Genomic DNA, 27,403 nt, shown 5'->3' with positions numbered 1-27,403 from the left:
AACTACGTTAATTTGGAATCTTACAAGAAGTCTAATTATAAAACCCCAAACCAAAGAGCCTGTGGCACAAGGTTAACTTCTCCCAATTTATTCAAATAACAAATAATATCCAGCACCAGCTTTGTGCGTTGCAGCTGTGAAATACAGAATATTTCAAAGGGAAGAGTTTTACTCTGAGACTCGAAGATGAAACATCCCCACTGAAGAGAGGGAATTGGCAAAACCATTCAGTATTACCTTTAAGAGAGTTATTTATCATTCAGGTCCGTACAGACACTAATTATATGGTGAGGCCTCATTAGAGCTTGGTTATTTCAACCAACCAGCTCATCACCGTATATATACACATACATACAGCACTGTATTCACAGTGAGGAATACACACAGTAGCAACAACTCACAGAAAACATACTAAATATTTCAATTGTGTGTGAGTGTGACCACTGAACAGGGACAGGTTTGCATGTGTGTAGATCTGGACTCTGTGTATCTCAAAGTTAACTTGCATGTAGCTCCATCCTCTTGCCTGCTTACAGACAAAAACCACAGCCATTTACTCAAAAGACTGGAACCCACAGATAGCTGCACTTCCCATCGTCTTTATCACATTCACACAAAATCACAGATACGTGTGTACAAACACACACACACACACACACGTAAGTCATGGGAAAAATGTGCCCGCTGGTTGGACATTAACACTTCCCTTTATAAAACATTATCAATGTTTTAGTGACATATGGCCAGTCTCTATTCTAGGATAAATTATATCTAATTCTGGTCTCTCATGAGATGGGGCCTCAATAAATAGAAACTGAGTGAGACAGCAAGAGGAGAGAAAGACAGACAGGAGAGAGAGCGAGACAGACAGGTAAGCGGAGTGAGTTCTGCCTCTTCCCCTTCAGGGTAACTGGGAGTGACCTGGTGACAGGCCGGCCAATCACAGGAGGATCCACATTGATTTAGACCAATCAGATCACTTCAGTGAGAGACCTTGGCCTGCTGCTGCTGTTTTAATGGCAGTACAGTCCGATCACAACAACATGGTGACGGGTTTCTCCAGGAACTTGCGGAACTCTGCGAGCCACTGTGCACCGACCGCCCCGTCCACCACCCGGTGATCGCAGCTCAGCGTCACCGCCATCATGCTGGCTACGTCGAATCTGCGAAAGCCAAACACACATTGTGTCAAGATTTGAGTTTTAAAATGCAGTATGTCTGGCTTGGTATAAGTTTTGTAGTCACAACACTGACCCTTTTTCATTATCAGCGGGCATCAACCGTTTCTCTGAGCCTCCAACTGCGAGGATACAGGCCTGAGGAGGGTTGATAATCGCTGAGAAGTTCTTGATACCAAACATCCCCAAATTAGAGATTGTGAATGTACCTCCCTGGTGGAAAAAAAAACACATATTAAAGAGGAATGTTTCAGTGTGTTGGATAATCAATAGTAGATGAAATCTGCATAAAACTAACTATCCTACATTCAAAACCCCTGAGACTGAAAATCTACACATACCCACAGAATCAGATAACGTGTGTTGTACCTGGAACTCATGGGGCTGCAGTTTGCCATCTCTCGCTTTGGCAGCGAGAGCAGACACATCGGAGCTGATGCCAGCCAGTCCTTTGGTGTGGGCATTAAACACTATGGGCGTGATCAGACCGCTGGCTGTGCTCACTGCTACACTCACATCCACCACATGATTCCTGGAAAGATGAAAATAAGTCAGTATGGATGACAGCACAGAAATTTGGTCTGCTTCTAAACAGAGAAGAGTTAAAAAAATATCTTTGAGTGCCCTCTACTGGTATAGCAGTGCAGCTAAACTTTTAGGGACCCATATCTAACAAAGTTGACAGCTTTATTCTACTCTAACAATACTGCTGTTTTTCTTTTGTAGCTCCTCCTGTGTTAGTCTTTTTTTTCTTTCTTTAAATTACTCTGGATGTTACCATGGATATGAGCGACAGAATTTAAAATGTGGATTTTAGATGACATAAGAAAAAATGCAAAGAAGCAAATAACAGAGAGAGGTTGACCGGATAACAGGACTACACACAATGAGTAGATCTACAAAACAAGAGAACATATTCCCTGTTCATTGTATACTGGAACCAAACAGCATGTACCTGTATTGGATATGTGTGTTTATCTGTGTTTACTCACTGGCGGATGACTGTGTCCATCCAAGAGGAGTTGCACTCGGGAACCTTGAGGCAGGCCAGAGCGCTGGCTTTGATGATGAAGTCATTCACACTAAGTTTGATATTCTGGGCTTTCACTTCCTGTACAGAGGAGGAGAGGTTGTTTAAGAGAGAGGAAATAATCATCTTAGTTGAGGGAAAAAAAGTTTCCCGTCTTTCATTCCCTTACATGTATATTTACAAGCAAATACTCACAGCATTGAGCTCTTTCCGGAGCTCAATCACTTGGTCCATGTTGACATCGACAGACAGATAATAGTGGGGGATGGTCTGCTTGGACTGCATCAACCTCTGAGCAATGACCTGCACGACAGACAAATATTTCCTCTCAGCTTAGATCCACAATTCATTGTTGAGAGGAATGAGATGTGTTAGTCAAGTCTGTGTTGATAAATGGAGTGCCTGTCTTAGGGGCAAAATGTGGAAGCACAGGTCAGAGATAAAAGAGCTGCACTGTGAAAACTCCTCAGGACGTTTGCCTCACAGCTTACGATACACCAGCACCAAACCCTGCGTAAAGGTGTGTGTGGCATGAATTATACCTGACTGCTGCCAGAGAAGTTTGAGTAGAGCAGGAAGCTGTAACTGGACACAATGGACCAGCAACAGTCTGTTGTGTGTTAGCTCTAACCTTACGGATGTTGCTGATAGGGATGTCTGTGAAGGTCCCAGCAGGAGCTGCAGCAGGTGCAGGAGCAGCTGGAGTGGGAGCAGCAGCTACAGCCTGCCAATAGAAATGATTTAATTTGCAATTTGCATTTAATTTGCAATCAGCCACAGCATTAATAACAGTAACCAGTTTTGTTTTTACTTGAAGCCATGGAAAAAATTGAAACTACACAAAGTTGTTTTTAAATCACATTACTGATGGTTCAGAATGAACTCTTTCAAATCAGTCTTTGAATCGATAACTCTGTCCAGAATTCAAAGAAATTCAACAGAGGCAAAAATACTTTCAATTTAGGAGCCAGAAACAGGGAACAGTGGGAGCTTTACTTACAGGTGCAGCCTTTGGTGGAACAAAGCTCTCAATATCTTTCCTGGTGACACGTCCATCAGGACCAGAGCCTGAACAGAAAACACCTCCATGTTTGAAAAATATTTTATCCCCGCTTTTTAGCTTTGTATTTAATATTTCACTAGAATTAATAAATGTTCTACCAAAATACATTTTTATCACTTGTGTCTTGGTCACTTACCACTGACCTGTGCCAGGTCAATTCCTTTCTCAGAGGCGAGTTTCCTGGCGAGCGGGCTGGCGAACACACGCCCCTTCCTGGGTGCTGCTGGGGCAGCAGCAGCAGGAGCAGCGATGGGTGCTGCAGCAGCTGGAGCTGCGGCCTACAAAATAACACAAAATGTTCACAAATCAGGTAGTAACTACAAGAGTGATCTTAAAACTGAAAATTATATTTGACAGTAAAATTTCTACATGAGTCTCACCGGTGCTGGAGCTGGAGGTGGAGGAGGAGAGGAAACCTCTGCCACCCCAGTTTCTACATAATCCTTGAAGGCAGCAATGTCACTTTCTTTCTCAACAATGATGCACAGTGGCGTTCCCAGGGGGACGTCCCGAGTTCCTTCTGCTACCATGATTTTAGCCAAATATCCCTCCTCCTGCACCTCAAAGCCTACACACCAACAATATATGAAAGGATCATATTGAGCTTTTGCTGTAATGCTTTAATTCAGGATAGAAAACAGTTGTACGCTTATTACAGATTAGTTTCAGATACCAACATCACACATGGCATGATGAAATAAAAACAAGAACTAACAAGAGCTTAAATAATGCTGAAATATTCTGCAGTGGACAGAGCAAATATTTCAAGACTGTAGTGTTTGGGTTTTACCGATGGTCGCTTTGTCAGTCTCGATTTCAGCCAGCAGATCTCCTTCACTCAGCTTCTCTCCGACCTTCTTCTCCCAGCGCTGCACTGTTCCCATAGTCATGGTGGGAGAGAGGGCGGGAAGTGTGATCTGAAACGGAAACAACAATGAAACACATTTTGATTTTTGCAAGCAAGTAGTTACAAATTGTTGTCAGATCACTGTCCCACCATAAGAATTACTACTATGAATGCTATTTTGTTGTGACAGCATCATTAATAATCTGAGTGTCTGGTTAAAGATCATGCTTTGAGGCAACACAAGGATGATGCTGACTTCATAACTTCAGTAAAAGAAAGTGCAGAGTTACAATTAGGGAGATGCTGTTTTATTTGCTAAGCTTCCTTATACTGACAAAGGCTACAGATGTGAAAGTCCAGCCTACTTTCAGAATTACTCGACAGACCTAAAAGTTTAATACTAATATTTAAAAATTACCTTTGGAGCCTGGATGACACAAAGTAATTTTTAACATTTTGTAATTCAATATTAAACCTCAGAAGACACAAATAAATTCACATAAGAACAAAAAAAAAGTTTAAAGTTTTTGGTTTTACTCAAAATATTTAAACCTTTCTGATGAGACAGGTTTTTATTCTTTTCTAAACAGCAGTTTTAAATTTTAGGACTTGGCCACCAAAATGAATGAATTCAAAGATAAATCTAGGTTGTGCCATCAGAGAGAAAACTGAAAATGTCACCCAGTCACTCAATTCTGCTGCTTTGCTCTAATATGCAGCAGACACACAATGACACCGTCACATACAGACTGAACAACCCTGATAAAACTGCACCTGCAGCTACAAGACACTGTGACTGTCAACAGACTCTATATTACCCGACTTAGCTGCCTACTGACTACGCCACACCTGACTATGGCTTGTTTATGTAAGAACACACCTACCTTCATGTGTGTGGGATAAGAGCTGCCGGGGGCTGCAGGAGGAGCAGCAGCAGCAGCAGGAGGAGGTGGAGCAGAGGCGGCTGGTGAAGGAGCAGCACCGGCTGCTTTAATTGAGTCCAACGTTATGTCCTTGAAGGCTGAGATGAGTTCAGGGCTGTAGGGAAAAATATACACACAGATATTTGACATAAATTTACACAAAGCACAACCACATCTAGACTAAATGACCAGAAATTGTAGGACATGTTGAAAAACAGGTTGACAACAGGACTCTTCATTTGAAACAGAGACATTTGGAAATTGCTCAAACACTTTCTGTCATAAAACATCTAAAAGTGAAACTCTTATCAGAAGGGGGGTCTGTGGTCTCATTTCTGTCAGTTTAGGGATCCTTGATGAGAAAAAGTTTGAGAACCACTGGTTTAAGCCAATTAATGAAAATAACTAGTAGTATGTGACCTAAAGCTGCAACTAATTATATTCGTATAAATTAATTTGCAGGCTTAATTGTTCTGTCTAAAAAATAGTGGAAAATGTGTGTTATAATTTCTCAGAGCCCAATGTGACTTAAGCTAATGGGAAAACAGTCCAGAACCCCAATGGTAATCAATATATTAACATATATGACAAAGACAATCAATTAAATGCTCACACTTTTGAACCTGCAAACAGAGAATGTTTAGCACTTCTGCTTATAAAACTAAGGAAATATTTAATTGATTATTAAAATAATTTTAATCTAATGTTAATCTACTCATTTATTAATTGATTTTAATTAATCACCTACAGTGTGATCTACTATCTAGTATGATTAGATTTTTCATCGCTTTAAAAGCAACAAAATGTAAATTTCCAGCATCTGAGACCTGAATCAGACACCTACGTTACTCTGTAGACACCTACCAACAGACACTTACTTTTCAACCGTGATGCAGATCACTGACCCAACACTGACATCTCTGGTCCCTTCAGGAACCAAGATCTTTGCCAGATAGCACTCCTCCAGCATCTCAAAACCTACTGTGGCCTTGTCAGTCTCCACCTACAGAAACAGAAACATTTTTTTTTTTAAGTGTATAGGGATGGTTTTGTAAAATAACATGGAAATGCAGACACACACAGCTCCTGACCTCAGCTATAAGGTCACCCTCGCTGATTTTTTCTCCCTCCTTCTTCTCCCAGCGAGCGATTGTCCCCGTCTGCATGGTGGGAGACAGAGCAGGAAGCTCCACCTGTTCAACAAAAGACAAATTTCAAGAGCTCAGGAATAAAAGAGTCATGAGAAAGTGCATTATTAAACCCGTTGGCTATACATATAATAAAGAAAACACCATTCAATTCAAGGATGTCAAAAGATCAGTACTGTCACTTCACATCATCCTCACAGGGCACTGCAAACACTGGCAGATCTCAGGTGTTGTCCCTGCAGTTGCAACATAATCATCACCTCATTCCCTTGCTCAATAAAATGACCCACATTCGGCTTCATTACACCACATTTGTGTTGTTTTAGGGTGCTTTTCAATGTCATGTAACATCTGATAGCAGATTACACAAGTGCTAGCAGTGGGGAGACAGACATAGGCGTAGAGAGGAGGTCTCAAACAGATCTACATTAGACCAGAGAGAGGAGGAAAATCTCAACCCTCAAAACTGAGAGGGTGTATACAGGGGGAAGGGTGATAACAGTTGTGATAGTAAAACCTTTAGTTTGTCACATTATTAATCCAATAATATGCTATAAACTTTCCTAAAATGGGCCAATCCGTATATTCAATTCTGTTACTTTTAGTCCTACTAATACTTTTGCACTTTTCCAAGAGTATGATGCATGACTTTTACATGCCAGATAGTATGTTTTTACACTGGGGTCGTGCTACTTTAATTTAAGTTAAAGATCTGAGTACCTGTTCCTCCACTACACAAGACATATACTCTAAACCTGCTTAGATTTAGATGTGGTATGAACAACATCATACAAGTCTCTCATGATGACAACTGAGGCAGAATAAACATTAAATATGGGACAGTGGATTCTTATTTTGCCTAATTTACAGTCCACCCATAGTGGTTTCACTGGGATGTGGGGGACACTTAATCAGCCCGATCAATTCACGTAAGTCTGATTTAACGGTACATGTAGCTCAAGTGACAACAGAAGGACACCAAGTGACATTAAATCAATGCTGTGATGCTCCGACTTCCAGCTAAGAAACAGTGTTTGTAGGAGTTCACTTTACCGTCCGCCACAGCCTTCATGTCACCCTGGATTAAATCTCTACAGCGGGGAAACACGCTGCTCGGTACATCCCAGCGCTACATCATGCTAGCCTGGGAGGTCATGCTAGCTATAACTGAACGTCGGTGCTATAGCAACAACCGGAACCCGGTCAAGTAACGTTACCTTCTGGTGCGGCGGCAGGCTGTAGAAGCGCTTGGTCTGACGGCCGCCTGCCAGCTGGGGACAGCGCAGCACAGTCGCTCTGTGGCTGAATCCGGAGCCCAAGCATGCGGCCCGGGACCCCGCTCCCCGGTGCAGCTTTCTGAGAGAACCGGTTCCGTGCACGGAGCGAGAGCCGAGCGCAGCAGGCCCGGCTGGGAGGACACGGGGACAGGGGAGCCCGGAGGACGGCCTGAGCCGCAGGATCAGACGAAGCATTTTGCAGCGATTGAAACACTATACAGAGCTGTTGAATAATATATTTTTGTTACACCGGCATCAGAGATACGTTGGCGCCGAGTGTCTCTGCCCCGAGAACCGTCCCGGTGTTCCTCCTCACTTTCTAATGACCTCCTCCAGTCCAAAACACAGCGCTTTACGGCACTCCTCTCTGTCCTGCCGCCTCTTAGACAGAAGTGTCGTAAACATGGACACTCAAAGTTTTACTCACTAAACACCCCCAGTCTGAATAAAACGAAAAAAACAAATAAAATAAATGGCAAATCACACCTAATGAAACGATAACAAACATTTAGTCAAAGTCTGTTACTGGAAAGTCTATTCAAGAGCTGCAAGGTTATATTTTACTGGAGTTATATCAGCGACCACACGATGGCAGTACAACATTTGAGTGAACGCATGGGGTCACTGTTGCTCAACTACACAGCAGTGATGGGTAAATACAGGGCTGTGGGCTAAATCTCATGAGATAAGGTCTTTTTTGCAATAGGGACCTGAGAAGAAATTACATAAACACAAGATCACCACAAGACAGTTCGTTTACTGCAAATTATTACAAATAAATGCACACGGCACACTAATAAAAACAGTCACAAACGTTATTAAATGTATAAGTTGGAGAAGCTTTAAAGTCTCTGGAGGTTTAAAAAGGCCAACACCCCATCCATCTCAAATTAAGAAATAGCCAACATTTCTAACAGGCAACAGAGGGTCAGGAGTTTTTCATTTACCATGACATATTCCAAAGTGTAGATGAAAATGTACATCCTCATACATACAGCTGATTTTCCCCACTTTTCCAACCACCATAAAAACAGGAACAATCACATCATTTTTAAAAACAAAATTCAGGTTTTATTTCAAAATATGTCTTTCTAATATTCAACAAAGGGCTTTGTTAACAGATTTTTGTAAAAATTTCAGTAAACAAACTAATGCTAAATAACCATCTCATCAGCAAATTGTACATTCTACAGTACAGGCAGTCTTGGCATTCAAATGGGTTTAGTTAAAAAGTAGGCCGATGCATATTTCAGTTGGCTTGTCTCAAACACGCACACGCACACGCACGCACGCACACACACACACCATAAATAGTCGGATGGTCCATTGTTCCTGGACAAAAGTCTACACCTCTGATGCCAAATTCACATCCACAGCATCTTTGTAACAGGAGCATAAGGATTCTCATCTCACAAGAATCTCTTTAAACAAATAGTCATAGTCATAAAAGTCACCTATTTAAGGATATGGTGAAAATATTTTACACAAATGTACAAAACCATTTCATATCGTAAACAAAATAACAGTGCTGTTCATCTGCATTTCTACAAGAACATCAAAGTTCCAGCATCAAATATTTTCACTGACAGCAGTTCAATATGAGTCTGTTCTCTTTACATGCATGCCGGTGTGCTAGCGACTGATACTTAAACCCACATCTGGATTTGGGTCCTATTTAGCGAAACTGATTAATGTGAAATACATTCAGGCATTTTTTTCTTTTTGCAATAGACCTTTTTGTTTAGATATTTTGACATGACCATGACCCTACTTTTTACTGTTACGTGATGTATGTAATTATGACAAAACATCACACTAGCAATAGTAGCTGCTATGTGGTAAGTGTATTTTTTAGCGGGAGGCAGAATGTAGAAAACCCTTGAATTTACACATTTCATCCCTCTTTTTCTTTCCTTGTAATATCTGTATTACAAAAGTGGCATTTTCTTTTTAACTCAGACTTTTTTCCTATTTCTTGCCAAGGTAAATAATACTGTATATTCACATCATATTCACAATGAGGATAAAATAGAAACTGAACAATGTACAATACATATTTCAACATGTAATCTGGTGGTGTTTCTGACAACATTGCAACACTAGGAATAAAAAGTGATGCTGAACACTTAAAATAACTTAATTTTTTCAATACAGATCTCTGGCTTCAACCAGAGGTGAAACAACACGACGGTGGTATTAGAAATAGTTAATTCTAAAGAATGTTTCTACTTTTCAGTCCAGTTGATACTACAGTTACAGCCTGGTAATGATAAGCACATGATGAAAATAGTGTTCCTTTGTAAGGCACTGAGTTTTACGATGTTCTAGACATCATTTACAGATTTCCAGAGCAAATCAGGCTCAGCATTGTTAAGTACCAGCTGATGCACCTAAATCTCTTGCTTACAAGCCTTACAGTACTTCGCAATAATAAGTTGAATCTCAAAAATTGTCTACTTGTGTCTCTTGTCTGAACAGTTGTCTTGATGTGCCTCTGGATCAGAGTAACCAGGAGCAAAGACAAGTGTCTCGCCCTGTCAGCTTGAGCCTACAATGGCCTAAGACAGAAAAAGATAATGAGTTGTTTATCACAGAGAGTCAGTGAAATAAAGACAGTGATGCAGGATGACCATTTTGTTACCTTTCATCACCACGGTCCTCTTCGACCCAGGCCACTATTTTTCCTTCCCAGCCTGGAACAATCGCTCCATCCAGGAACACCTGCACACAGAAGTATGGAAACGAGTTCAACTTCATGTATGACTTCTCTGCTCTTAGAACTATATTCACATGCCGTATGTATGTCGGAATGTACTTTTGCACAAGACAAGGTTTGGATTTTATCCCCCATCTTTTAGGGTGTAGCATAAAACAGACAGAGTTCCTCCAGGGTCTGCTAAATTAATTTTAAAACTTTTTAAAGACCTTTTAAAAGAATGACAGAAACTCAGCCGGGACAATGAGGCTTAAAATTACATTAATTTATTCACATTTATATCTCAGTGTTGTCAGCTCTTCCCGATTGTATGCAACAATAATTCTTAGTAATCTCATTAATCAATTAATGTCCTCTGAACTTATAAGAGGCAGAAAATTGGTGTAGATTCTTCAATTAACAAAGCAAATAAGTTAATGTTTTACTAAAATTGACACTTGGACACCATAAGATGAGCTAATATGGATTGTAGTAATAACAATAATAAATAATAATAATAGCACATAATAACACCACAAAAAGTGATTAGAAAGCCTCCTGCATGCACCATCCACTATCAGGCCACTCTCATTTGCAGTTAATAGGTTTTTGAAGAAACTAAACTCAATGCTTTTTATGACCTTTCAAGACCTGCAGCTCCCCTGACAGGTTAGTGTCCACAGGTGGGATTACTTGGTGTATTAAGTATAGTAACTATTGTCCCAAAACAGAGTTTTCATTCTGACCATTATGCACTCTTGCTGTCCTATTATCTATTTATTGCCCTGTCTTCTCTTACCTCTTCTTTCACTGTGCCAAACTCAGGGTCCAGGGCTTTGAAGTGGTATCTGTAGTTTCCCTCTCGATCCACAGCTGCTTTAACATCCTTGAGAGTTACCTCACCGAGCCTGTGCAATGATTACAAAGACACTCATTTATCTTGTGACATTTTATATATTTTTAATAATTTTACTTTCTACCTTTAGCTTACTAGCCTAAATATATGTGCCTGTGTGTATGTGTACACAAACACACACACACACAAACACACACACTAACCTCTTTTGTATATTGATCATGGAAGGTGTTGGGGATTTTCCAGTGAAATAAAGGATTTTAGTAGAGGCAGAAGAACCACTGCGGGACTGACAAACCTCTGTAATGAAAAGCAGATATATAATAAAATAGTTAATAAAAGCATAAATATTCTGTGTATGGGTGCCTGAGGAGCTGGGAGATGTCGGAACAACTTACTTGTGCAAGGCCAGGAATCAGTGTCTGTATGCTGACCTTTGCGTCTTGGAGATTTTCCCCTTCCCTGCAATATTTGGACAAATGTTGACAGCCCTTCATGATTTAAAGTCTCTACATTTTGTCACAACTAACCACATCTAAAAAGATTTATAGCCTAGTATAAAATCAGTTTTGTAGCATGCTCTTTCACTGGTGCTCACTTATTAATCAATTACAAATCTGATTTTGAAGTGGCTATCAGCTCAAAGACTGATTTCACACAACAGCCTTAACCATCAGTTCATATAAAACCACATGGCTTTGGCTCCAGTGCCAACAGTTTCTGAAAAACAAAATTGGTTTGTAAGACTCATGGGTTTATGCTTGTGTGGCATCTGTACCCTGTGTGTGTGCAGAACATGCAGTCTGTCGATGAGTGATACTATGCCCTGCTCCAGGGTGTCCAGTGTATGGTGCTGCGGATCGTGGTCTCTGAAGTTGTTCCTCAGACTCCGAAGTGCATCTCTGAGCAGTTGAACCTCCTCTGCCTGCTAACAGAGCAAAAACACAAGAACCCTGTCAAACATAAAAAGCTAATTTTATCGATTTGTCGTACACTGCTATGTTTTGTGTATGTTAAGCATGCTCTGTGGCATGTCTGGCCTACAAAATACTATGGGCTCTATTTCAATAGTCCAGAGCGCACAGTCTAAGGTGCCTGGCCCAAGTGCATTTAGGGTGTGTTCATATCACTTTTGCTATTTTAACAGAAAAAAATATGGTTGCTGCACCAGGTGCATGGTTCAAAATGGTTGTACTAATTATTCATGGAAGTGTTTTTGGCATAACATTCAATAAACCAATCAGATATTCCCATTAAAATCCAAGCATGCTTGCACCTTGGTGGTATTATAATGGCATATCAATGCTTATCAATGCAAAGCACAAGCAAAGTCAAAAATCACTTTTAGACATCTTTTATGTTATATTATGAGAAGTGTACATTTTCGGTTCATTATAAAACTTGGAAGAAATTAGTGTAATATGGGGAATAAATGGGGAACACTGTGGCGCACACTGCTTGCGCAAATCAGGTAGTGTATGTGCTCTGTATGCCCACATACACTGCCTAATACCACTGACTTAAGACCAGGTTTTCGTTGGTCAATCGCACAGTTGTTTTCTGCTGTCTCAGGATAGCAATCCACAACAATGGACCTAACCACACTTCATTTTAAGACCAACACAACCATGGGGGCTCAGATAGACTTAAGTGTATTTGCTATTTAAACAACATGGGTGCTGGATGGAAAAATGACTAACTGCATCAGTCTAAAACTAGCAAAGATACTTGTGTTGTGCTTTGCGTCGTTGTGTATTTCTTAAGTATTCTTTAAAGTTAGAGTATGGGTTCTAGTTGTGAAGGAGAATTTTTTTACTTCCAGTGTTCCTCTTGTTTTCCTAGGCCTCACTCAGTACAGGTCATAACAACCTTCACATCATTAGACAATGTTTCACTGTTTAGCTTCTATTATTACTGTGTCTAGATGGTGCCACTACTATCCTCCATAGCTGGGGTACCCAATGCCTTTATAGATAAGGGGGTAGAGTAAAGTATAAACTAAAAAAATACTGTTCAAATCTAGTTAGTGTCAAGGATGAGCTAAGTAGATGAAAGGACAAGACACATGTAATATTAATCAGGTAAGAACAATGCAGATTTTTGTGTCCAACAGCATCTTCATACATGAAAGTTTAGACTATAGTTTGACCTTATTTGGACTAAGATGTGGTAAAATGTTGCAACCATGTGAGACTTGGGAATATAGACCCACTGTCAAACAAGACATCTTGAGTAAATTAGTGTGGCACTACTCTGATTCACATGCTGACTGTGTACTGCTCATCATTTTCTCCTTGGCTCCTAGCTTACAATAAATACCTCTGCCTGAGACATCTGAATTCCTGGTGATTGCCTTTTTCTCCAGCTCACAAAGATTTCCACCACACTATGTTTCAATTGGTCAAATTATACTTTATAGCCTAAATGCTGCAAGACAATACAATACAAGAGTTTAACTGTGATGCTTTGATAGCACCTTAGCATGTGGAAAAATATAAATAAGCATACTGACTGTACAGCCTTATCATAGAAATAATACTTACGCCTGACATAGAGGGAGCCGGATTTCCAGAGTAAGAATATCCATTGTTATCTGCGCTCGTGGGAATCTTAAAAAAGCAACAACAAAAACAAGTGTCAGCTGTGTAATGTATATCTGAATTTATGATTGTGTGGTGCAGATGAGTATGACACGTAAACCTCAAATCTTTAATAAGATAGAAAAGAAACAATACTACCTGTTGTGGATCACTACTCATTAGCTCCTGCAGCATTCTGTTTTTATGCTCTAACTCTCTTTGCGATTCACTCTGCCGAGACACAAAACCAAAACACATACTAATATAAACCTGCTTGATACTAAATTCTATATACACCTAGTCCATGCCTTAAAATACAAATGTGTCTGGTTTACTAAATGAGTGAAAGAGCGATTTTCATTGTGAGTTACTGATTAACTTTGGTCTGAGTCTTTCACACTTTGCATTGAGGTAGACAGAACATTTTTAGGTCACTGTAACTATAATCCTAAAAATGGCTAACGTACCTGCTGTGCTTGGCTTTCCTCCAGCTTGTGTTTGAGTTGCTGCAGTAGTCTGTCCTTCTGTCCTATCTCTTTCTGCACCAGGCAAAGAGAAACGACAGGGCTCATTATTTAGTATAAAGACAATAAACAGATGCTGTGTAACATACAGCTAGACCATTAAACTATTAAAAATAAATTGGAGTTCCTCACCTTGCATTCGCCCCACAGTCTGTTACATTCCTCCAGCTTCCACTGTAGCTCTGCCTAAAATACATTTTCAAGAGGAGAATTTGTAGAATGTGCAGTACACACTATCTGTAATACAGTATTTTTTTATTATTATTTATTATAACTATCTATTATTATTTGACATTCACTTTAACAAAAAGAGAGGATTGTGAGACTGGTTCATTTCAAGCGTTACTATATTTTGTACATTCTGGTTGCTGAGTTCATCTTTCGTCATACTGGCTCTGAGAAGCTCTTGCTTCATCTGCAGTATTGAGGCCTCCTGAGTACATAGCCTCTGCTGTTGGGCATCCTGCAGATTTACAAAACCAACAGAAAGTCAATTAATTAGCCTGATTTTTTCTAATATACAGTTAGAGTTCTATTCTCTGTCTTACCTTGGCTCCCTGAAGATTTCTCATCTCCTGCTTACAGCGCAACAGTTCCCTCTATAGCAAACAGCAAACAACACACTCTGAATTAAACATTAATCACAGTGTGCATTCCAGAAGTTTATTCTCTTAGTATTTTAATAAAAAAAAAAGGAAAAAACATATTTAAAGTTTGAAAAGAAAACAAATTATACACTTGTTTACCTTGAGCTCCTGAGCCTCCTCCATACTCTGATCCAAACGACTGCGAATGACTACCTGGAAAATAAGCGACAAAAGGGATGTGTGTTAGAACCACAATGGACTGAGAAAGAAGGGAAACTGATACTCGTGTCACCCTCTTGACACACACACACACACACACACACACACACACACAGTTAAGAAAAAGAAATGTGATCAGCACTGAACACAAAGAGCTCATGTAACAGAGCAAAGAAGAGAGTGACACTGGAAGGAGAGAGAGAGAGAGAGAGAGAGAGAGAGCAAACAGTGAAGGACAGAGTATGAAAATGAGATTGAAAAAAAAAAGGGAAGAAAAACTGAAAAAAGTGAGACTAATAGTACCAGCTGCTGTTCAGCGTTGCACTGGTCCAAAGTCAAAGACACATCCTGCTCATCCTCAGGCAGTGAGCCATGCAGCAGCAGGGCCTTAGAAACACAAACATGTGACACCAGTAAGTACTTTGAAGTGAAGTCGCTGTGTTCAGAAAAGCTCTGACTAGTTAAAGCAGTAACTGGTAGGCGTGGTTGTGTGCATGATGTATGATCCCTCCCTCTGCACAGATGCTGCAACCAACCAGTAGCAGTCAGCAGAGGAGCAACACAGACGTGATCTTACACTGTTTCTATACTGGCCCAGTTAAGCCAGAAGTATTACTGCCAGGAATTGGTAAGCAATCTAACTATATGAGATATACTGATGACACACTCAGAACTATAGCTTTAAATTGGAAGTCAAAAAAGTTAATCTGGTTGAAAAGGAAAAAAGGACAACACTCTATATCTATATATAAAGGTTTGCCAGAATCAAATCAAAACCTCAATATGCATGTACCTGTAAAGCAGAGACCATTTTACGTGTCTCCCGCACATCCTTCTCCAAAGTTTCATTGAGAGGATCCTCCCACGCCATCTCCACTACAGCATGAGATGACTCAGCTGCATGCACACAGATGTACACAGACTGTGTTACACATGTCCCACAAGAAGTTTTAAGGTGTGCGAATGAAATGACATGCTGATTAGTGGCGGGATAGAACTTACCACTGCTCTGCTGTTGTTGATGGTCTTCCTGCTGTCTGTCTGAGTGGCTGCTGCTGGGTGGAGCTCTTGGAGATGACAGTGGACTGACAGAGCTGAGGCTCGAGGAGGACAAAATACTGATTAATCAGTTTGTTCCAGAGAGGAAAGTGTCATGAATCAGCAAAAAGACATAGAGCAAATATAATATTCTGCAAATATAATATATTTTATACACTACTTTGTCATTATTTGTTGCAATGTATTGGTAGTAACACAAGATGCTTTTGGAAATTGGTAAGTAATAAACTAAGTACAACTGTGACTCTGAATACATCTCCCACTTAAGCCCTGTCTGCAGTCTAAGTAGTGATAGAAAACAAAGACAATTACCAAAATCAAAGCTGCTTTCATAAACTACATACTAATAGAAACGGTTAAACATACAGTTCCTCCTTGACAACTCTTTGCAACTAATTTTCCTTTTGTGTCAGGAAAATCTATCTTATATTTAGACAGAGGGACTGTCAGAAAGGAAAAGGGACAAAAAAAAAATGAGAACAACAAATATTTTCTAAATTCTTAACTTGCCAAAGTTAACAAAGCCCTAACCACTGCATGCCTTTGCAAGTCAAAGTTCATGGTGCATACATGCACTTCACTTCATTTACAGTCTCTTTCCACATTGCACTGCAGCATTGTAGAATTGTTATGGTTATGGTAAAAAAAAAAAAAAAGAAGCATAAAGTCACTCATTTGCACAGGACTCCACACACACATGCATACACTGACACTGCCTCACTGCTTCTGGTCTTACCATTTAATCTGCGTCCCCCCCATAGTGGGCTACAGTGCATAATACTTCCAAGGAGTCCAAGTTTCACCCTGCATGTGGGTCTCTGGCATCAGCATCTCAACAAACTCATGAGAGTTTTTCATTTTCCTCACCCTGATACTCCCCTCCCCTTGCCCTCCAGCTAACCAAATGTTACCATGGCAACTAGCTGCTTAGCATCACTTACTTAATTAAGCTACATAAATGATGGCAGCATCAGTTCACCATAGCTCTGTTGAATGTCTGTCTAGCCAAATACAAGTACATCACCATTATACCAATAATCAATGCATGCACTTTTCTCTTCATTATTATAAACACAAACACACACACACACACACACACACACACACACACATGATGATGAAAAAGAACAGCACAGAAGATGACTTCAAACCAGACATGTGATTAGAGAAAATAAAGACTTATTATTTCTTTTTTTAATCATCTGCCTCATCTGCTTACACACACACACATACCCTGCAGAGTGAAGTTTGGAGTACTAAAACCAAGGTCATATGCTCAGTCAGACAGTGAGACACACACACACGGACACACATACACACACAGACAAATAAAGCACAGAATGTAGTCTACTGTTCCCAAAGTGTGGAAAAGTAGGTGTTTAAATGAAAGATAACAGAAAACATGCATGAAATTAACTGCAGGCAAAACTTTTAGCTGCCTCAACCGTAAAGTATAAATAGCAACAAAATGGAGTTTGTTTTCTTACAAACAACAAGTTGTAAAGCCTGATATAAAAATACACTGAGCAAAAATGTGTTTTTGTACCAAAATGCACAAATAACAAGTTTAATTGCATAACTGCACCACTTATCCTTAGGCTGTTAAACAGCAGTAACCTCTTTGATGTATTAAGGCCAGCAACGCCCGCAAGCTTTTCAATAAGGTTTGAGTTTTATAATTTTATGCTATTATTACAGCTCTGGATTCTTTAAAATGACACAAGATCACAGCATGATCCAGCCCATACTGAATGTATGAAGTGTGAAAGTAGTTCCATCCTGTGAATGATACGGGAGATTTTACAACTGTTTTTAGACAGTATACATGTGAATCAAGAAAAGAGCACTATCCTTGTCCTTATGCAAACAGGTTCTAATTTTACATGTTGCATTTAAGAGCACCATGAGGCCACTTCTACTTTTCTTCTGAAGATATGGTGTTCACCTGAAACAAATGTGCCTTTTATATTATACTTAGAAGGCACATAGAGGAACATAAAAACAGATCATGTATGTGTGGATGGATGCTGTTTTACTGCATGCTGGTTTAACTTTTAAATTCAATGAGAGATGGCATGGCTTTTTAATTATTATGAGAAACCTGAATTCATGTAAAAGCAGATTACCTGCTAGGCTGAGGATTGTCCTGGTCATCTGGAGCTCCTCTTTCATACTGCTCAACCAGTGCACGAACACACACACTCTTTTCCACATCCAACCCCCAGCCACTGAAAGATAGGAAACATAGCAGAGGTGATTTATTTCTACAGTTTTGAGACAAACTATATTTCAGCAGATGTGAGGATGATAATTTGGTGATCTCTGTTGGTCCATAAGAGGCCAGCCAAGATTACACATGTATCTAACAAATTATTGCTGTGACAGAGAATATTTGGGTATTACAGGAAGATACTAACAAAGGTTTGTGGGAGACAAGGGTTTGTTGCAGTTTATGATTGTTGCAGCCGGCGTACCTGTGGATACTTGTGACACGTGTAGGCTGTGATGCATCAAATCGTGCTGATGCCAGTGCAGCAGCGGCACCTTGTGCTAAAGCAACAGTGGAGAAAGGGTTGTGGCTGGCATAGCCTCTTGTCAAGCCCCTCCCGCTTCCAGTAGCCACCCTGTGATTGGCTGAGGGTTTGAAGTGGGCAGCCAGGGCCAAAATTATCCTCATTACAGATTTCAGATTACCATCAACAATGTCTGCAGACAGAAAACGAACACATAAAAGGTTACAACATATGCTATCAAAATGAAAAAAAAGTGAGAAAACAGAATTCTCAGTGATTTACCTCTTGAGGATATGTGTGGCATGCGTATGTGCCTGGAGGAAATGAACTGCAAGACTTGCTCCACATTCTTCTTGCTTTCCTCTTTGTTTTGTGGAGTCACATACACTCCCTCCAGGACCTCCCCAGCTACCAATTAGATTGAAAGAGGAAAAAAAAACATGAGCAATACCACAGTGCAGTTCAGGTACAACTGAGACCATATTACATTTATACATTGAGAAGTTCATAAGGTCAGTTTTCACTTTTCATTGGAGAAGTAATTTTGAAGGGAAAGCATATGTGGTAGTTGTCACTGAAAATGTTATCATTATAATAATAAGGAATTAATGATCAGGCAGTTGTTCAAGTACAAATTGGTGACATAAATGATGTAAATAAACCAATTCAATTAGAAATTTAGTAAAAGTTTCATCTCCTGGCATTACATTTCCCTTATCTATTACTACAATGTATGAAGCATCTGCATGTGTAAATGTGCATGTGTGTATTTACCAACTATCTCTATGAGTTGTGTGAGCACTACCCCATCCTGCAGGTCATGTCTGAGGTCTGTGATAGGCTTCAAGCCCGGTTTCCTCTTCAGCTGAGAGTTCACCCAGGAAACATACGCTGCCAGCTGCTGCTGCAATTCGTCAATCAGACACACACACACACACACAAATTCAACAAACCACAGACCAACACATACACAAACACAAGGCTTAGAGTGGGGGCCAAATAAGGCTGAGACCAAGGCATTACCAATGAGTTCCTTTGTTTATTATGGTAAACAGGACAGAAGGGGGCAGGGTCCGCCTATTGTCCCACTGCCTATTACATTTTTCTTTTATTGAGAAGGTCAATCATACAATTTCGTGTTGAGTGCAGGGTTACATGGGTCAGCATGTTTCACACACCATTCACCGACCCCACCTTTACCGGTCGCGTCTGGTCATGTGACAACCCGTCGTCCGGGATACATGACAAAGAACGCAGCCCATTTAGCACACAACAGAAAATTTCACATAAAGCCAACCTCAAAAGGATGTTTTATAATGTGTTTATAGCTTCTAAGTCATACCAAAGCTACATGGTAATCTAATTTGCTGACAACCACTGCACTTAACGTTGTAACTCTCTTTACCAAACTATACAACCAGAATTTATTTTAGTTCTTTGGTCCAAACTGTATATTAAAACGTGCAAGCGGAAGATAACGTCAACATTAACTTGTAGGACTTTTTCACCTAAGATCATGGCCCTTTATTGTTTGCTTGTCTAACTGTTAGCAGATTTGACAGTCTTCCGCTTGATAAAGGTTAGCTAACCTGACTTAATAAACACGAACATCAGTAACGCTGGGTAACCGTTACCTCATTGAAGCTGCCGTGAAGAACCTCATCCAGCAAACTTCCTCTAGAGAGTGAGGCGATCATCTTTTAACTCGAAAACCCATTTAAGCTAGCTAGCTGGCTAGCTTCTTTGACTCACACGACTGGTCTGAAACAACGGGCCAACCGCCCCCCACCCTCGTTACTACCGCTGTACCCCAGCAAACGTCAACAAACCGAGACAATTGAGGGATCGGAAGAGACAGCCACCGTTACTCTGCCTGGAAAGCCGGTGTCAAGCGAGAGATTCACCCTGACAAACAACTTCCGGTCGTAGTTTCCAGAATAACACTACTATTCACGAACGCTTCCGGAGATTATAATGTAAACGTTCACATCAGCTTTTCATTGCCCGCAACAATATGTCAACAATCTTATGCTACACACATTTTAGTTTTATAAATGTAGCCTAAATGTATGATAAGTAAAGCTACATCAAAACCAGTGGTGGAAAGTAAGTATACATTTACTCAAATACTGCCCACTGCATTTTACAGAGAAATGCATTTTTCAGATTAAAATTTTACAAAAAAAAAAAAAAAACATGCACATACAATGAAGTTATAAAATGCAACACATTGTTAAAGGTTTACCACCAGGTCCCAACCTTTTTAGCCTGTGTCCTACAAAAAAATTGGGTCTAGTCACAGCTGATGTTCAGATGTTGAAGCTGTTGTCAGTTCCATTAAAGAGATTTCTCCTGTAAACTTCTCATATACAGTAGATTCATTTTAACACTTTTTGCATCTCAAAGACGTAAAACTCTTGGTTCACAAAAAATCTAATATTATAGAAGTCCATAATACTCATGTACTTTTACTTTTTAAATGCAAGACTTTTATTTCTAAAAGTTTTTATGTCTTTTTCTACGTTTTGGTATTGATACTTTTACTCAAGTAAAGGATCTGAATACATCTTCCACCATTGTTAAAAAGCAAGCATTATAGGCTTCAGCTATAATGTGTAAAAAATAAATTAGTGAACAAAAATGTAGCCTCACCACACAGGTCTGTTAATACAAGGATTGACACTAGAAAGAAGCTCCACTGTCTGAGAGGTTTGTTTGCATTAGTACTGCTCATATGCAGAAATTAAAAAGAGATATTTGCAGCACATAATTCATATCAAGTTATTAGAAAAATGCAAAGGTAACACTCACATTGTGTCATTTAAAACTACACTGACAAACTTCAGGTTTAGAAAGGGGCAATAAGGTTTAAAATGGCATTAAGGTAAGGCATTCAACCTGTACTAGTACCCAACTTTTTTTTACCCATGAATCTTGGTAATGGCGCTAGCATTTCTGAACCTGACAACTTGCCTGGGCTCAACTGCTACTTTGCCTTGCAGTTCAACAGGTATTTAAAGAATTGTTTACTCCAAACTCTTACAGTTGTCTTTCTTTGTTCCCTGTTCATTACCATCTTGCAGATAAACATAATATAAGATTAAATGAAGAAGATAAAGACAAAAGAATCTCATACAAATTTACAGAACCGTCATCATTTTTAATTCTAGATAATATCCACTTACAGTAACTTTAAATATCCATTACATAACATATGCATTCTTATTTAACTGTTTCCAGGGCCAGTTATCGGATATTATTATTACATATATCTCCTATCAATATCCATTTTAATAGCCTATTAAAAAATACAGTACTTCTGTTCTCAAATACTAAGTTGATTACATAATATGCCATTTCACCAGGTTGTCCACGACATTCTTGCTCTCTTTATCAAAACAAGCTTCCAAGGAACAGAAACACAGACATGCATGTGGATCTATACCCACTTCAGCATCCAGCTATGTCACTCAACGGGCACATGACTGTTGGAGAGAAGTGCTAATTGCAACACCTGACAGGTGTCATTCTATTCAGTTTATAAGGCCAAGCATGGGGAGCTAGTAGGATAGGAGGTGGTTGGTTTGCTCAGATACGAAATTGGTGCTTGAGTGTCTCTCTCAATCTGGCTGGACTGGAGCAAACACTGCTTGAAAGTGGATTATAATGACTGTGCAGAGACTGGTGTTTCCATGGCACTGAGATCCTGGATGTGACCTGCAGAAACAGTGCAAGATAGTGTAATGTAACAAGAACTGGTTGAGTTTGTATGCATGCACTGCAAGCAGTTATAGCTGACAAGCTGCTTTTTCTGGCATCAGAGAAGAGCTAAAACAATTTGTCAATAAATCGAATAGTCAATTGTCAATCAAGTATTTGATTAATTATTGAAGTATTTTAGAAGATTAAACCTCTAGTTCCAGCTTCTTAAATGAGAAAATGTGATGGTTTTGGTCTTCAATGACTGCTGTCACTATAGTGTCACTGATATCTTACAGGCAGAGTAGTGAATCACTTACATGAATAAGATTTATTGATAATTAAAGTAATGGTTTATTGGACACCATGGACATCCTCCATGGGTTTAGTGTAAAGTTTGATATCAAAATCAATTTAGTTAATTTTAAGATAAATTTTCCATTTTAAGATTTATTATGTTGGTTGATAGCGGCAAGGCTCTGGGGGTGTGATGTTGGTCTGTGATTGAGTTGGTCAGTTGAGTTTAATTCAGACTGAAACATCTAAACAACTATTAGATGGACTGCCACGTAATTTTCTAAAGACATTCCAGGTCTGTGGAGAATGAGTCCTAATAACATGAATCCCTTGAATTTTCATCTAGCACCATCAGCAAGTAGTTTGGTTTATGACAAAATTTTATTTTTTGAAATATAATATAGATGCAGCCATAAGTGTTTTTGCAGAAAATTATGTCACAGTGAACTTGACCTTTGACCATTTGGATATAACCTTTGACTACCAAAATGTAATCAGGTCATCCTTGAGTCCACATTTGTGCCAACTTTTTGAGAAATTCCCTCTAGGTGTTACTGGGATATCATGTTCACAAGGCCAAAACTGTGTTTTGTGAGATCACTACTGTGACATTGACCTTTGAACACCAAATCTACTCAGTGCATCCTTTAGTCCAAAAGAATGTTTGCCAAATTTGAAGAAGTTCCCTCAAGGTGTTACAGAGATATCGAGTTCATGAGAATGAGAGGGATGGACCAAGTGTCAACTTCTTTATTTACCAATTCGCAAAGTGGTCTGTTCCAGTATGCTGAGGTAGGGGAGGTAGATGTTGCTAGGCCCGGGAGGAGAGACACACAATTTTCCATTATCCAACACCACATTCTCACCAAAAACACACAGCTGAAAGAAATAGAGAAAATAGATTAAATGTTAATGTTTTAAGCTCTGCCTAATTTTGAATAATGATTGGTACCAGTATATATATTCTGTAAGTATGTGTTTGTGTACCTGCTTTTGCAGTAGTTTCTGTGTCAGTTTTAGAAGTGTGGTGCTCTGTACTCTTCTCAGGTCACTGAGCAGCAAAGTAGCTCGAGCCAGAGTAACAATGGATCCTGGTGGTATGTATGTCCGTCCTGACAGCAGGCTCACTGCTTCCTACACACATGCATACACGTACACAACAGCACTGTGATTACTTAAATCATTACACATTCAACAATCAGAATTATACATCCTTGACTAAAAAGCAGGTACAAGATAGGTGAAAAAAAAGACACAAAAGAAAAAAAGCATCTGGAAAAACTGTACAAGGAAAAGCATTGGATTTTTATAATAATATCAGAATACAATGTAAATATATTCTTGAAAACATTAAGTTCAAATGATGACTCATGTAGTATAATAACAATACAAGTGAGCACAAAAAACATTAAATAACAAATAATGTGAGTACAAATTGAATGCACAACAGAGATAGGTAAATCATCCGTGAAACATGACTGTCTTTTGTTGAGAAGAAAGCCTTTACTGAATCCTTCATTCACAGCATTCATGGAGTCGCTGGTGGTATTGTATTTACCTACTCATTGTTTTAATTTTAAATACAAAATTTGTCCATGAGAAAAAAACACAATGGAGAAAGGTAAATCATCCATTTTAGTTTCATCCACGATCCATCATCTTTTCTCACACATTGATGAAAAGTACTAAGAGATAACGTAGAAGAACCTTTGGTATTTAGCTGTGGATAAATGCTATCACAACTGGACTAAAAAGAGACTGAATCCTTCATTCACACTTGTCAAGGAGCCATTGTTGCTTTTAGATTGTGGAAAGCCGCAGAGGTGGAAACATGCTATCACTACAACTATTCAACCAACCAAGTGGCTATGATCGCATAGTGATAAGTACTCTGCATTGTGGCTGCATCAACCCCGGTTCGAATCCGGGTCACGGCAGCAATAGGCATCTGTGTTTTTTTACTTTGGTGCTTTACATATACTTCCTGACTTTGACTGGAATTCTCTACAAAATGCAAAAACAAATTTACATGCAATTCTGCGACATCCATGGGGTTCCAGCAGCAAACACAGCACAGGGCTAGTGGCGCAATGGATAACGCGTCTGACTACGGATCAGAAGATTCTAGGTTCGACTTCTGGCTAGCTCGACTTAATCTTTAACTTGTCATCTGTCATTTCCATACTCCCTCGTCTGCATAGTATGGTTTCAAAATATGGCTGTCAAATGATAGATAAATGGCCTTTCAACGTATGTTAAGAATAGGCTGAATCCTTCATTCACACCTGTCAAGGAGCCATTGTTGCTTTTAAATTGTGGAAAGCCGCAGAGGTGGAAACATGCTATCGTTACAACTACTCAGCCAATCAAGTGGCCGTGATCGTATAGTGGTTAGTACTCTGCGTTGTGGCCGCAACAACCCCTGTTCGAATCTGGGTCATGGCACCAATAGGCATCTGTGAGGCAAAGCTCAAAGGGAGACCACAACCTCAGGTTGTCTCCCAGACACTTACACATCCTGTCATTGCACCAGCACCACTCGTCGCTCTCCCCTTTGTTTTACCATCTGTGCAGCTTCCTACGGGGGCCTGGACCATCACAAGTGATGGCTGCACCAGGAACCTCACAGATGATTTTCTGCAACCCCCCGTCAGCTTCAGCTATTCCACCATCAGCTCAAACTCAGACATCCAGTCAACCTGCTTCTTACACAACTCAGCAATACAGGAGGAGAAAACAGGAGAGGGAGCTCAGTGGCTCTTTTAAAAGAAAATACATTAAAAAGACAGATGTAATCCTTTGCAGCAAGTGCAAGAAAGAGAGAAAGCCACCATCACATCTTCAGTACTTTGGCAACTGGTACTGTGAGGTGTCTGAGACTCAGTCATATGACGAATGGAGGGCTGTTCTGGAGAAACAAGGTTACGGGAGAAAAAAAGGACAGAAAACAGAAAAGGACAACCCTCCACCTCCTTAAAATTTGTTTATTTATGTATATTATTTAATCTGTTATTTATTTTTTTTATGTTGTCCCATAGTAGGTAGTCTACATGTAAATATAAAGTTCTTTTTTCTTACTTTTTTTACTTGTAAGTCAACACATGTGAAATAGACAGAGGTCAGGGTATGTTTTGGTACTTGTGTGTGAGTGCAGTGGGGATTTTGGTTGGGTTGTGCTTAGGTTTGTGCCTTTATGTTTTTTGTTTATTTTGTTTTTTTATCTTGCACCTTATTTCATTACATTTTATTGCGCTGCATTGTTGCCATGGGAAAGAAACTGACATTATCAGGTCAATCAGATGGAGCTTATTTTAGTTATTTAGTTATTTTATGCTTCATTTTATATTTATTTATGCCTTAAGTTATTGATGTTACACTTCATCATCATTATTATTATTTTTATTATCATTATTATTCTTATTATTCTTATTATTAGTAGTAGTAGTAGTAGTAACAGCAGTAGCATTTTTACTATTATTCTTATATTATCGTTGTTGTAACTATATTTATTATTGTATTGTTAGTATTTCTGTTATTATTATTATTATTGCTCTTAAAATCGTTATAACTATATTAAAAACATAAAATGAGTTCAGATATCTTTGTTTTCATTCATCTTCTTACTTGTCTTCTTCCTCTTATTTATTTAAATTATTACAGCTACTTAATGAGGCAGGATTACCTCAACTCAAACGATGTAAATAATTAACTAAGGATTATATTTGTCATACTTGGTGTTTTCATTACCACATATGGTCCTTAGTTTAGTTCTTTATTAGGCCTGCTTCACATCTATGTATTATTTTAGTTGCTATCATACATATTTATTGGTGTATGTGATCAAAATCTGATGGAAATGAATGAGATTCGAACCGGCGAACTCAGGGTGCATGTCACGGGTTTTTGATAACCTTTGATAGACTAATGGGCACACTAACACATCCAACCACGGATCAGAAGATTCTAGGTTCGACTCCTGGCTAGCTCGACTTAATATTTAACTTGTCATCTTTCTGTCATTTCTATACTCCCTCGTCTACATAGCATGTTATCAAAATATAGCTGTCAAATGATAGATAAATGGCCTTTCAATGTATGGCATGATGTTGCCCTCAGACAACAAACCACTCTTTTGGCCCACACACCGCCCCTTTACATTTTTTAAAGTAAAACATCACATTAAAAGTCTGACTGACCTTTCGTCTTGGGGTGAAACAGTCCTTTTTGGGACCACAGCTGACTTGAACACTGCTAGCAGAAGGTAAGATAAATTTCACTTTTTAACATGTTTATATTTAAATAACTTTGTATAAATAATATCTGTGATGTGCATGAATAAGTGAAAAAGCATATTTGATTGAGTAAAGACACTTTTTGTCTTCATTTATATACTAAAATGGCAGTTTTTCATTCGTTGCCTCAGGGCAACGTTGTGCAGTTAGACCACTTTTGTGTGAACTATAACATGCTCATGGATGGAGATGTGTAGGGATGCATAGTTATCAACATAATCAATTTTTTCGCTGTACTATCTACTATTACTCACAGGAAATGGATGCACAAACATTTTATGGGTGTAAGGAACATGATCAAGCGGTTAGGCTCATTCCTTCCGACAGTGAGCTTAGGAGAATGACAGTGAGGAAGAGTGAACTCCAGAATCAGGTTTGAGGGAGAATTAGGAGAACAGGGTTCAGTCAGTAGAGTAACATACTGTATGGAATGAACATGTGTGTGCGTGTGTGCATCAGTGGGTGAAGAGAGGTATATATGACCTATTCTGATTTTATGTTTACTGGTTTCTTTTGAAAACAGATGACCTGCCTGATGACAATGAGTCTGTGGATGAAGAGGAAAATGAAGATGAAGAAGTATCACAGGAAGATGTTCCACGCTTACCCCGTTGGAG

The 27,403-nt window shown here is 39.3% G+C and overlaps 3 protein-coding genes and 1 non-coding gene across 13 annotated transcripts in view; 1 reads left to right on the top strand and 3 right to left on the bottom strand.

The window, feature by feature from the left end:
* Positions 1-67: 67 nt before the first annotated feature.
* On the bottom strand, positions 68-8,001 carry dlat (dihydrolipoamide S-acetyltransferase (E2 component of pyruvate dehydrogenase complex)). 2 transcript variants are annotated; one of them, XM_071460126.1, is made up of 14 exons: positions 7,407-8,001; positions 6,133-6,234; positions 5,920-6,044; positions 5,003-5,156; positions 4,062-4,188; positions 3,652-3,839; positions 3,408-3,549; positions 3,209-3,276; positions 2,840-2,932; positions 2,404-2,511; positions 2,171-2,289; positions 1,548-1,710; positions 1,255-1,391; positions 68-1,163 (listed from the first exon to the last, which is right to left on the bottom strand). In XM_071460126.1, the coding sequence occupies exons 1-14, from the start codon at positions 7,659-7,661 to the stop codon at positions 1,034-1,036; spliced, it is 1,911 nt and encodes a 636-aa protein (XP_071316227.1). In that variant the 5' UTR covers positions 7,662-8,001; the 3' UTR covers positions 68-1,033. The 2 variants fall into 2 exon arrangements, with proteins under 2 accessions (XP_071316227.1, XP_071316228.1); XM_071460127.1 differs by lacking the exon at positions 7,407-8,001 and adding an exon at positions 7,243-7,335.
* A 513-nt stretch (positions 8,002-8,514) lies between these two features.
* On the bottom strand, positions 8,515-20,996 carry dixdc1b (DIX domain containing 1b). 5 transcript variants are annotated; one of them, XM_071460122.1, is made up of 21 exons: positions 20,133-20,662; positions 19,273-19,402; positions 18,781-18,906; positions 18,460-18,691; positions 18,112-18,213; positions 15,929-16,026; positions 15,720-15,823; positions 15,230-15,313; positions 14,867-14,920; positions 14,669-14,719; positions 14,479-14,583; positions 14,253-14,306; positions 14,064-14,135; positions 13,756-13,827; positions 13,561-13,626; positions 11,796-11,942; positions 11,416-11,479; positions 11,221-11,317; positions 10,961-11,069; positions 10,108-10,187; positions 8,515-10,024 (listed from the first exon to the last, which is right to left on the bottom strand). In XM_071460122.1, exons 1-21 carry the CDS (start codon positions 20,193-20,195, stop codon positions 10,015-10,017), a joined length of 1,920 nt encoding a protein of 639 aa, XP_071316223.1. In that variant the 5' UTR covers positions 20,196-20,662; the 3' UTR covers positions 8,515-10,014. The 5 variants fall into 5 exon arrangements, with proteins under 5 accessions (XP_071316223.1, XP_071316222.1, XP_071316224.1 ...); XM_071460121.1 differs by having other exon boundaries at positions 11,796-11,945; positions 20,133-20,559; XM_071460123.1 differs by having other exon boundaries at positions 11,796-11,945; positions 15,929-16,020; positions 20,133-20,554.
* Positions 20,997-21,073: 77 nt separating this feature from the next.
* The window catches only part of cfap54 (cilia and flagella associated protein 54), a 37,956-nt gene continuing 31,626 nt past the window's right edge, over positions 21,074-27,403 (bottom strand). For 3 of the 5 annotated variants that reach the window (XM_071460108.1, XM_071460111.1, XM_071460110.1), the window contains exons 55-57: positions 23,482-23,628; positions 23,253-23,373; positions 21,074-22,215 (exon numbers count right to left, since the gene is read on the bottom strand). In XM_071460108.1, coding sequence (XP_071316209.1) covers positions 22,160-22,215; positions 23,253-23,373; positions 23,482-23,628 — 324 coding nt within the window. In that variant the 3' untranslated portion in view covers positions 21,074-22,159. Of the gene's footprint in view, positions 22,216-23,252; positions 23,374-23,481; positions 23,629-27,403 lie in introns of those variants that run through there. The other 2 variants (XM_071460109.1, XR_011684842.1) reach the window with 2 other exon arrangements.
* On the top strand, positions 24,571-24,643 carry trnar-acg (transfer RNA arginine (anticodon ACG)). Its single transcript has one exon. It is a non-coding gene; the product is annotated as a tRNA-Arg (tRNA).

This window comes from Trachinotus anak, unplaced genomic scaffold (genome assembly GCF_046630095.1).
Source record: "Trachinotus anak isolate AG129_WGS33_773 ecotype Australia unplaced genomic scaffold, CSIRO_AGI_Tana_v1 ptg000024l, whole genome shotgun sequence".
NCBI lineage: Eukaryota > Metazoa > Chordata > Actinopteri > Carangiformes > Carangidae > Trachinotus > Trachinotus anak.
Note: the sequence above shows the minus strand (reverse complement) of the source record. Positions and strands in the feature narration are given on the sequence as shown.

Coding starts and splice junctions, on each gene's coding strand:
- dixdc1b (XM_071460121.1), bottom strand. CDS start 20,195: ATGATCGCCTCACTCTCTAGAGGAAGTTTGCTGGATGAGGTTCTTCAC. Junction 18,692..18,780: donor GCCACACATATCCTCAAGAG/GTAAATCACTGA, acceptor TTCTGTCTGCAG/ACATTGTTGATGGTAATCTG. Junction 16,027..18,111: donor GACAATCCTCAGCCTAGCAG/GTAATCTGCTTT, acceptor GTCCTCCTCGAG/CCTCAGCTCTGTCAGTCCAC.
- dlat (XM_071460126.1), bottom strand. CDS start 7,661: ATGCTTCGTCTGATCCTGCGGCTCAGGCCGTCCTCCGGGCTCCCCTGT. Junction 1,392..1,547: donor TGCAGCCCCATGAGTTCCAG/GTACAACACACG, acceptor TTTTTCCACCAG/GGAGGTACATTCACAATCTC. Junction 1,164..1,254: donor CCCGCTGATAATGAAAAAGG/GTCAGTGTTGTG, acceptor TGGCTTTCGCAG/ATTCGACGTAGCCAGCATGA.